The sequence below is a fragment of the Bos indicus x Bos taurus genome, chromosome 17, assembly GCF_003369695.1.
Source record: "Bos indicus x Bos taurus breed Angus x Brahman F1 hybrid chromosome 17, Bos_hybrid_MaternalHap_v2.0, whole genome shotgun sequence".
NCBI lineage: Eukaryota > Metazoa > Chordata > Mammalia > Artiodactyla > Bovidae > Bos > Bos indicus x Bos taurus.
The window spans coordinates 24373215-24384871 of NC_040092.1; the positions used below are offsets into that span (position 1 = coordinate 24373215).

Consider the following 11657-nt stretch of genomic DNA (forward strand, 5'->3'; position numbering starts at 1 on the left):
GATGCAGAGATTACCATGGATTATGCAGAGAATGGAATACACTGAACTCAGTGTCATCACAAGGGTTCTGATGAGAAGGAAAAGTGGTGCATGAGAGTGAGGGGCAGGAAATGTGAAGGCTCCAAGGACACGCTCAAGTGAAGTCTTCCTTAATAAATGTAATGGAGCCTTAATTCAGTGAGGGCTGTTTATGGGGTCTTTTCCCCCTTGTAAGGATTATGCTGGAGCTGTCTTTGCCTATCTGCATTTGTTCTTGTTTCAATTAAGCTGTCTCTCAGATCTTTATATAAACCCTGGATGTTTTTTCCCCCAGCTTCATCAACCACCAGGTCTGGATTTTCAGTCCTGCCCCTGAGTCTTTGGGTTCTCCTCTAGGATTGGTAGGGGCAGGAGCGAGATGCAGGATCCTAAGAGAAGAAGCGTCTCCCCCATTCTCACCTCCTCCTATCCCCCGTGGATTTTCTAACTGCCTCTCTCCCAACAGGAAGCTGTGGTCAGCACTTGGCTCCAGTTCAGCGATGGCTCTGTGACGCCCCTGGACATCTACGACACCAAGGACTTCACCCTGACAGCCACCTCCCTGGACGAGGCCATCGTGTCTGTCCCCCAGCCCCGCTCGCCCAGGTGGCCCACTGTGATGGCTGAAGGCGAAGGCCAGGGACCCCTGGTCCGAGTGGATCTGACCATCGCAGAGGCCTGCCAAAAATCCAAACGCAAGAGCGTCCTGGCAGTCGGCGTGGGGAGCGTCAGGGTCAAGTTCGGGCAGAACGACGCCAACTCCAGCCCAGGTGTGGACTACGAGGAGGGTGAGATCAAGAACCACGCCAGCGACCGGCGCCAGAAGGCCCAGGAAGGACCCTTCTATGGCAGCTCCTCCGCGGAACGTGAGGAAGGGGTCCTCCGGAGGGGCAACCCCACGGCCAAGTCACTGCTGGACAACAAGGTGGGCAAGAACAGCCGGCTGGACGGGGGCCGGCTGGCGGGGGAGGGTCAGCTGCAGACCATCCCCATCGATTTCGCCAACTTCCCGGCACAGGTGGACCTGCCCCAGGCGGGGGGCGGGCGCGGGGCCAGCGACCTGGTGCAGACTCCCCGCGGCCTGAGCGATCTGGAGATCGGCATGTATGCCCTCCTGGGGGTCTTCTGCCTGGCCATCCTCGTCTTCCTCATCAACTGCGCCACCTTCGCCCTCAAGTACAGGCATAAGCAGGTGCCCCTGGAAGGCCAGGCCTCCGTGACCCACTCGCATGACTGGGTGTGGCTGGGCAACGAGGCAGAGCTCCTGGAGAACGTGGGCGACAGCTCTCCGCCGCAGGACGAGCACACGACCATCATAGACCGCGGGCCAGGGGGCTTCGAGGAGAGCAACCGCCTCCTGCTCAACGGAGGTTCCCAAAAGCAGGGGCAGAGCCAGATCCCCAGGCCGGCCGACTCTGGGGGCAAGCAGGGCAGGGACCAGAAACACGAGCCCCTGCACTCGCCCACCTCCAAGAGGAAAAAGGTGAAATTCACCACCTTCACCACCATCCCCGCCGACGACGGCTGCCCCACCGTCAACTCCATTCTGGGCGGGACAGAGGAGGACATCAAATGGGTGTGCCAGGACGTGGGCGTGGGTGCCCCCAAAGAACTCAGAGACTATCTGGAGAAGTTCAAGGACAACGTGTAGGCCCCTCTGGTCGAAGGACCAGCGCCTGGACACCCTCCTTCAGCTCCACGGTAGATCTGGGGCTCAACAGGGACTCTTTGGGGCCCATCTTTGAAACTATTCATAGTTGGAAGTTCTGAAGCCGGAAAGGGGCAGTTTTGTGATCAGAGGTTGATGATGGCAGACTTTCTCAAGTCGGAAGGAAAAAACTCTGGGAACGGAGCTGATGGAGACATTTTAACTGCGCAAGGCCAAATTAGGAAGGTTATTTTATGAGTCAAAATATAACCCAGACAAGCTACCAAAAAGTATTTGTTTAAAAAAAAAATGCAAAAAAAAACCAAAAACAAATAAAAACAGACAGAAGTAATCATCTGTTTATATTTCTAATAAAGGATCAAAAATATAAAACTAGGGCCTGCTTAGAGACATTTTCCATTTTAATTCAATTTTATTTTTCCAAGGACACCCTTTGACTGTCACCCTGGGCTTGGGGAGGAGACATTTCTGAATATGGGTTGTCTCTTGGGATAAACTTGAATATTTTCACATCTTAATAATCTTTTCTTTTTCCATATTCTCTCCCCCCACTTTTTTTTCTTTTTGTGTCTTAGACTTCCATTTGATTTATGTTTAATGTTTATTCCTGAGGATCAAATGGTATATTTTCCTAAATTAAACAAGTTATATTCCTATACAGCGGATAAATTTTTAGAAACCATGTCAGTTAATCCATTCTTTAAGTATTATGTTTGATGCTTTGCTTTATCCCTCCAGCCTTGTTGGTATCTGCTGGGTTTCTACAATTAGGGGGAGTTTGCAGAGCCTTTGCTGGGATGGGGGAAAGGTCACCTTCACCCTCCTCAGGGCCAAAACCAGTGGGTGGGACAGTGGCAGGGGCCAGTTGCAGAGAGCCCAGCCAGGGACCCCTGACTCCTCAGTGACTCCATCAGTGGTGCCCTAGGGATACTTCTATCAGGGGAAGATGAGGTCAGAGCCACAAGCCGGAATCCATCCACACCAGTAATCAGCGCCAACCTCAAAGGGTAGACCTGACCCAAGACACACTGATATCATGAAACAAACAAGGATCAAAAAAGTGTTGGAGGGCTTTTCTGTTGTTTTTCTCACTTTGTTGGGCAGGGCATAAGGGAAAAGACAAAAATCTATGTTAGATTGTCAATCAACTGTGGTTTTTTTTAACAGCCTAATTGTGTAGCAGCACATTGCAAAATGCATTCATCCTAAGTGAAGCCGGATCCCATGGACAGTGGAGCCTGGCAGGCTATGGTCCATTGGGTCGCAGAGAGTTGGACACGACTGAAGCAATTTAGCACACACAAAGAGAAGCCTATGAGGCAGAGAGAAACTAGGGTCATAAACCCTCAGAGTCCAGTCTACCTGCAGACCCTGGCGAGGAAGACTCCAGGCGGTCACGTGATCCTCTCAACATAGCGGTGCCTGCAGCTACTGGGGTTGATTCCTGTTTTTATTTTTTTAATTACTAAAAGTGATAGCTAAGAAAGGGTCCTGGAAGCCTCATAACCTAGACTGGACCTTTTCAAACGATATTTCTAGCACATATTATAGACAGTAAAAAGGAGCTATTTATTTATACCTGTGATGCCAATTGTCATTAAAACATTTTCTGTGGCTTGACAAGTCAGTGTCTCGTGGGCTGTCTCTTATTTCACTTAACTCTTATTACTACTTCTCCCCATCAAATGTACAATGTGTTGAAGAAATAAACCTGTCTGCTAGGCTGGAAGGAAAACAATATTCTGTTTGTTGGCTTGTTTTCCTCTTGGTTTCTTGGCTGATCCGCAGTAATTCCTCATAAGGGAAACTTTCAGTCATCTGTCCACTGTTGTCTACATGAGGGGTTCTCAACTGAGTGTGCTCAGGATCACCAGGGGGAAATGTGCATTCCTCAAGAGTTCCAGAGTGATGCTGATACCGTTGGTCAGAGGTTCCCCACTTGTGAACTTCCAATTTACATCAAACATGAAAGAGAGCCTTGACATCAAATGGGAAACTGTGTTGAAACTCTCATCTGGGGAAAAGGTGTACTTTTATTCTGACTGGTTTTGCATTTGTTGTTGCTTGAAGTTTCAGTGGGATTGTGGTGGCTGTTGGCTGGTTGAGGGAAGAGAATTTTTTGGTTGAAGTTGAGGGTTTTTTTTTTAATACCTGTTTTATTTTTTAATTTTTAAAAAATTTTGAATAACTTTTAAAAATTACTTTCTGTCTGCAATTATTACAAAATATTGGCTACATTCCCTGGTATTGTACAATATGTCTTTATAGCTTATTTATAACCAATAGTTTGTACCTCCTAACCCCCTCCCCCTATTTTATCCTTTCCCACTTTCCTCTCCCCACAGGTGACTACTAGATTGTTCTTCCAAGTCTGCTTCTTTTTTGTTTTATTCACTGGTTTGTTGTGTTTTTTTGATTCCACATGTAAGTGACATCATATGGTGTTTGTCCGTCTAACTTATTTCACTAAGCATAATACCCTCCAAGTCCATCCATGTTATTGCAGATGGCAAAATTTCAATCTTTTTCATCGCTGGTAGTATTCCATATATACTTTATCCATTTATCCACATCTTCTTCATCCATTCATCTGTTGATGGACACTTAAGTTTGTGTGCATATTTTGGCAATTATAAGTAATGCTACTCTGAACATTGGGATTCACTCATCTTTTTGAATGAGTTTTTCTGTATTTTTCAGATATAAAGCCAGGAGTGGAATAGCTAGGTGATCAGATCAGATCAGATCAGATCAGTCGCTCAGTCGTGTCCGACTCTTTTCAACCCCATGAATCGCAGCACGCCAGGCCTCCCTGTCCATCACCAACTCCCGGAGTTCACTCAGACTCACGTCCATCGAGTCAGTGATGCCATCCACCCATCTCATCCTCTGTCGTCCCCTTCTCCTCCTGCCCCCAATCCCTCCCAGCATCACAGTCTTTTCCAATGAGTCAGCTCTTCGCATGAGGTGGCCAAAGTACTGGAGTTTCAGCTTTAGCATCATTCCTTCCAAAAAAATCCCAGGGCTGATCTCCTTCAGAATGGACTGGTTGGATCTCCTTGCAGTCCAAGGGACTCTCAAGATAGGGTAGCTCTATTTTCAGTTTTTTGAGAAAACTCCATACTAATAACAGCTTTATTGAGACATAATTCACATAACATAAAATGGACTCATTTAGAGTATACAATTCAATGGTGTTTAGTATATTCACAGAGTGGCATCACATCAATTTTAGGAACTTTTCATCATCCCCAAAAGAAGCTCCATATTCATTAGATTCACTTCCCATTTGCCCAGAATCAAATTCCCAGCCCCAGGCAACCACCAATCTACTCTCTGTCCTTATGGATTTGCCTGGGCTCGGGGGCTGGTGTCTATATCATTATGGGGGAGTCTGTGAGAAGCCAATGGAATTAATATGTTTTGACTATTTCTTAATTGAGGCACCAGAAGAGTTCTATGCTCTCTCAGTGTGCCTGTACATATGCAGCAAAAGAAAACAGCCTGCAAGACCTCTGTGTGGGAACCACGTCTGCTCCTAAATCAAGCTCTCTACCCAGCTAGCTCACATTTTGCTTTTAAAAAATTCAGGCTTCACATAAAGAGAAAGAGGACTGTGGTTGAAGCTAATGCTCGTTGCTTCATTTCTGCCCCAAGTTATACTCTGAAAGGGCCAGTTGCTGGCCTTGGGCAGATACCTCTGTGATCCACTCGGTTCAACTGAGTGACCCAGGTTCTGAGTGCCCGAGTCAATGAGGGTGGGTGGCAACTTCCTCCTTCGGGGAGCACCTGCTGTGGTGCCCATAGAGCTGAGTCCATGGTGGGGACCAACGGATCCCATTGCCCCTGGAACAGTCCTGCTTATAAAACTGGAATCTCATCAGAGTAAATGTAGTGCTTGGCTACCCTGGTCTACATTAGTGACTCCAACAATCATTAAAAATTTTCTGTTGATCATTTCAGGTGACCAGGGTCTCGAGGTGTCAAATGTCTCTTTTATTGCAAATGTAAGACTCAAATATGACTTCAGCTAGGGAGTATAGTCTGCCCTCCTTAACCATGATTCCTCCTTATCCAATCAGTAGATTCAACCCGCCAGTCAATCCTAAAGGAAATCAACCCTGAATATTCATTGCAAGGACTGATGCTGAAGCTGAAGCTCCAATACTTTGGCCACGTGATGCAAAGAGCTGACTCTTTGGAAAAGACCCTGATATTGGGAAAGATTGAGGGCAGGAGAAGAAGGGGGCAACAGAGGATGAGATGGTTGGATGGCATCACTGACACAATGGACATGAATTTGAACAAAGTTTGGGAGATAGTGAAGGACGGGGAAGCCCGGCATGCTGCAATTCATGGGGTCACATAGAGTTGAACATGACTTAGCGACTAAACAACAACCATGGATCTTTCAAGACTGTAGCATTCACTATTGAAAAAAATCACATATACGTGGACCCTTGCAGTTCAAACCCATGTTATTGGAGGATCAACTATAATATTTATTAGCATTAATTCTTTATTATTGTCAATAATAAGTTATGACAGTAATTTAATAATATTAACAATAACTACAAGGATAGTAATAATGAGACTCCATTTAACAAGTCTGGGGTAGACTCAGTGTTCAGTTCGGTTCAGTTCAGTTCAGTCGCTCAGTCGTGTCCTACTCTTTGCGACCCCATGAATCGCAGCACACCAGGCCTCCCTGTCCATCACCAACTCCCGGAGTTCACTGAGACTCACATCCATCGAGTCAGTGATGCCATCCAGCCATCTCATCCTCTGTTGTCCCCTTCTCCTCCTGCCCCCAATCCCTCCCAACATCAGAGTCTTTTCCAATGAGTCAACTCTTCGCATTCAGTTCAGTTCAGTTCAGTCACTCAGTCGTGTCCGACTCTTTGTGACCCCATGAATCGCAGCACACCAGGCCTCCCTGTCCCTCACCAACTCCCGGAGTTCACTGAGACTCACATCCATCGAGTCAGTGATGCCATCCAGCCATCTCATCCTCTGTTGTCCCCTTCTCCAGCCCCCAATCCCTCCCAACATCAGAGTCTTTTCCAATGAGTCAACTCTTCACATGAGGTGGCCAAAGTACTGGAGTTTCAGCTTCAGCATCAGTCCTTCCAAAGAAATCCCAGGGCTGATCTCCTTCAGAATGGACTGGTTGGATCTCTTTGCAGTCCAAGGGACTCTCAAGAGTCTTCTCCAACACCACAGTTCAAAAGCATCAATTCTTCGGCGCTCAGCTTTCTTCATAGTCCAACTCTCACATCTATACATGACCACTGGAAAAACCATAGCCTTGACTAGACGGACCTTTGTTGGCAAAGCAATGTCTCTGCTTTTGAATATGCTATCTAGGTTGGTCATAACTTTCCTTCCAAGGAGTAAGCGTCTTTTCATTTCATGGCTGCAGTCACCATCTGCAGTGATTTTGGAGCCCAAAAAAATAAAGTCTGACACCTTTTCCCCATCTATGTCCCATGAAGTGATGGGACCAGATGCCATGATCTTCGTTTCTGAATGTTGAGCTTTAAGCCAACTTTTTCATTCTCCTCTTTCACCTTCATCAAGAGGCTTTTAGTTTCTCTTCACTTGTCTGCATATCTGAGGTTATTGATATTTCTCCCGGCAATCTTGATTCCAGCTTGTGCTTCTTCTAGCCCAGCATTTCTCATGATGTACTCTGCATATAAGTTAAATAAGCAGGGTGACAATATACAGCCTTGACGTACTCCTTTTCCTATTTGGAACCAGTCTGTTGTTCCATGTCCAGTTCTAACTGTTGCTTCCTGACCTGCATACAAATTTCTCAAGAGGCAGGTCAGGTGGTCTGGTATTTCCATCTCTTGAAGAATTTTCCACAGTTTATTGTGATCCACACAGTCAAAGGCTTTGGCATAGTCAATAAAGCAGAAATAGATGTTTTTCTGGAACTCTCTTGCTTTTTTGATGATCCAGCGGATGTTGGCAATTTGGTCTCTGGTTCCTCTGCCTTTTCTAAAACCAGCTTGAACATCTGGAAGTTCACGGTTCACGTATTGCTGAAGCCTAGCTTGGAGAATTTTGAGCATTACTTTACTAGCGTGTGAGATGAGTGCAATTGTGCGGTAGTTTGAGCATTCTTTGGCATTGCCTTTCTTTGGGATTGGAATGAAAACTGACCTTTTCCAGTCCTGTGGCCACTGCTGAGTTTTCCAAATGTGCTGGCATATTGAGTGCAGCACTTTCACAGCATCATCTTTCAGGATTTGAAATAGCTCAACTGGAATTCCATCACCTCCACTAGCTTTGTTCATAGTGATGCTTTCTAAGGCCCACTTGACTTCACATTCCAGGATGTCTGGCTCTAGGTCAGTGATCACACCCTTAAATGTATGTTGTCATTCATTTACAATGACTCTCTGAGGCAGGTGTGTTACCCCTCCCCCCATATTAGAGATGAGGAAACAGACTCAGACCATTCTTCTCAAGGTCAAGACCAGGGACTAGCAGAGCCAGGGCTCAAACCCAACATCATGTCTCCAGAGACTGTGGTCTTAATTAGTACACTAACACAAGCTTCACATATCTTTTCTTGTGTTAAAAATGTAATAAAACCGACAAAAAGAGTAATTCAGGGTCATGACACAAAATCCTGAAAATGAAGAAAAGTAGAAGAAATAAAGAAAAAAAGGCCTCTGGTCCCTCCTCCTAAAAATAAAAATTAATAGCTCATCTTTTACACATGCTTCAGTGTTTTTCCCCAAATGACGGACATAATTTTCCATAGTTCTATTCATATTTTGAAAGTATATCATAATCAATATGACTTTTAAATTATCTTTCTGATTTTAAAAGTAGCCTAAGAGTTCTGTAAATCATTTGTAAAAATGACCCAGTTCACCCCTGCTGGAGCTTTGCTAATGTCCTTCTAAGATTTTTGCCCTCACATTTCTTTTTTCTTCCACGGTTGAAATCAAAGTACAAATATTGCTTTTTAAGTATAATTAACAGGAAAGGTTCCACAGCCCTTGATTGGAGATGATTAGGCTCCCAAGTGGGTGGAAGAGAATGTGGGCTGCAGGAGAGGACCCCTCAGGGGAGAGGGAGATGGGGGACTAAAATCCAGCCCAGTCATTACTTATCTATATGCTCCCACCTGGAGGAAAAGCTTCAGCTCTCCTTTGAACAAGAGCACCATTTGTTTCCAAGTGTGCAGCCTTGGCTGCACTTTCCAAAAGGAGGCTGCACTTTACAACTTTCCCCCGAGGGCAAACCTGGAAGACGAGGTGAAAGGAGCTGAGGTTGGCCAGCTTGCATCAGTGAGTAGCCTGCTTTCTGGGATGGCGATGAAGGGCTAGCTCTTACAGAAGAGCTCTTCTGGACTTCCCTAGTGGCTCAGTGGTTAAGAATCTGCCTGCCAATGCAGGGGCTCGGATCCCATCTCTGGTCCAGGAAGATCCTACATGCCTTGGGAAAGCTAAACCCGTGTGCCACAGCCACTGAAGTTCTCAAGCCCTAGAAGCCCATGCTCAGTGATGAGAAAAGCCACTGCAATGAGAAGCCTGCACACCGCAACTAGAGAAAAGCCTGCATGCAGTAACAAAGAGCCAGTGAAACACAAAAATAAATAATTTTTTTAAGAAAAAGAATAGCTCTTCCGTAGAAAATAATGACACAAGTGGCCAGAAGCCCAAAAACCAGCTGTTTCAAGGCATTGAAGAGCAACTGCGCTTGAGACAAGCTTGGACCTGGGACCTCAGACCCTTTGCTGCAGTGTTTGCACCTGGACAAACACTTTCTCAAGCAATAAAGTACAAAGAAGCTATAAGGGACTAAAACTAACTGTGTGCATGTGCAGTTGAAAAATTATGGACCACAAGACACAAGAGACCGAAAAAATCCAACTGCCACTTCGGAAGAACCCAGAGCAAAAACAGGGTGTTGGGAGCAAAGGCAGCGTACTTCGTATGCCCCCTGCACTCAATACCACCTACGGGATGGGCAAACCACCTAAGCCATCCCTCCAGCCTGACCTCTGAACACACCCCTACCCTCACCCCATATAAGGAACCAGCTCACTCCCAACTTGGGAAGCTGGTGAGCAAGGAACTTGTTGCTTATTCTAACTCCCTCCTGTTGTAGCAGGGGCCCAATAAAGCCTTGTTTGAATTTCTTGTCTGGTCTCTGATCAATTTCTATTTAGTAAGGAGGCCAAGAACCCTGGTCCGTATCACAGGTGATCGAGAGAAGAGGCAAAGATCCCAGAGAAGGGGGCTGGGTGCTGAGGCTAGGCCCACACTGGTCACCACACTGCCCCCTTGGGGTGTTATCTATGCATACCGTGTTGCTCAGAGACTGCAGGAGATGTGGCATCCCAGAGCGTGCAGCAGGCTCACTGGGCTGAACTGACAAAAACTATATCCAGGACGTTGGAGGCAGCAGGGAACTGAGGGTCTGAAATTCCTGAGATAAGAAACTTGCAGGGAACTGAGCCTAGCACACACTTTCCTCTTCAGGCCTTTTCCACTTCTTCCACTGGACATGCAGTGGCTCACTGGTAAAAAACCTGACCGCGATGCAGGAGATGCAAGAGACAGGGGTTCAATCCCTGGATGGGGAAGATGCCCTGGAGGAGGGCATGGCAACCCACTGCAGTACTCTTGCCTGGAGAATCCTATGGACAGAAGAGCCTGGTGGGCTATAGTCCATAGGGTCACAAAGAGTCGGACACAACTGAAGCAACTTAGCATGCACACACACTGGACATGAGACTAAGAAAACAAGATAGGGAGGTGTTCAAGGCTGAGCTGTGATATGAGCGAGCTCCTGTAACTCTGGTTAAGGGCCGCCCTGGGAGGATGTAGATCTCAGGCATATTCTGGCATCTGCACAGGTAGGCAAAGTGGGATTAGCTAAGAAAGTCCCAGGTGCTGGACCTTGGAAGGGAAAGCAGATGGAAATTGGGTATATGGGGCACGGTACCCAGAGATCTGGATCTGGGCACTCTTCATTATGAATATTAATCAAATCTTCACATAGAACTTTTCTATTTTTAAAATATTTATTTATCTATTTGGCTGTGTTGGGTCTTCTTTGTGGCTCATGGACTCTCTAGTTGTGGTGCACAGGCTTGGTTGCTCCAAGATATATGGGATCTTAGTTTCCGGATCAGGAATCAAACATGCATCCCCTGCACTGCAAGGCAGGTTCTTAACTACTGGATCACTGGGGAAACTCCTCACACAGACCTTTGCAAAAGTTTCAACTGTGGCAAAAAAAAAAAAAAAAAGAGTTCAGTGGGGCAAGGACAGTTCTGATGGGACACTTGAGGTGGCCATGGAGGTCAAGGAAGGCCACTCTGAGGACATGAAACCTGAAGCATGGGATACCCTAGAGGCACTAGGATGTGATCCAGATAAAGCACAGACTCAAGGCAGAGGGAAGCACAGACTCAAGGACCCTGCACAGAGAGACGAGTGCGTGTCAGGGACCAGCCACTGAAAAAATGCGTGGCTGCAGAGATTGATTTCCCAGAGGCATGAAAATGGATTCACACAAATAAAAAATTCACTCTCTCTTTCCTCACAACAGTGGAGGACACAGGTCTACTGGGGATGGAAGCCAAAGGCCCAGATAACATGTTGGCTCTTAAAATGGGCATTTTTTTCCAAGTGTTTTGTTCAAGCCATTGGCCAAATACTAGGTTTTGGATTGGTCTCTGCATCTCAAAACTTCCAGCTGGAAGAAGCAAAAATTGGGTGGTTTTCCTAAGTGTGGGTTCAGAAAGGTTTAGTAAGCCCTTCTAAACAACAAACAAACAAAAAGAAAACCCAAAGGCTCTGAGACTCAAGTCCTATTTCAGGAATTCTCTGATGTGGAGATGCTTGCTTAAAAATTTGAATCTACAAATGAACTTATTCACAAAACAAACAGACTCACAGGCATAGAAAACGAACATATGGTTACCAAAGTAGAAATT

At 46.1% G+C, this 11657-nt stretch overlaps 1 protein-coding gene across 1 annotated transcript in view; it reads left to right on the forward strand.

Moving 5' to 3' along the window:
- The window catches only part of TMEM132C (transmembrane protein 132C), a 449453-nt gene extending 446139 nt beyond the window's left edge, over positions 1-3314 (forward strand). Inside the window, exon 9 of the mRNA XM_027567043.1 lies at positions 485-3314. Coding sequence (XP_027422844.1) covers positions 485-1669 — 1185 coding nt within the window. The 3' untranslated portion in view covers positions 1670-3314. The remainder of the gene's footprint in view (positions 1-484) is intronic.
- The last annotated feature ends 8343 nt before the right edge of the window (positions 3315-11657 follow it).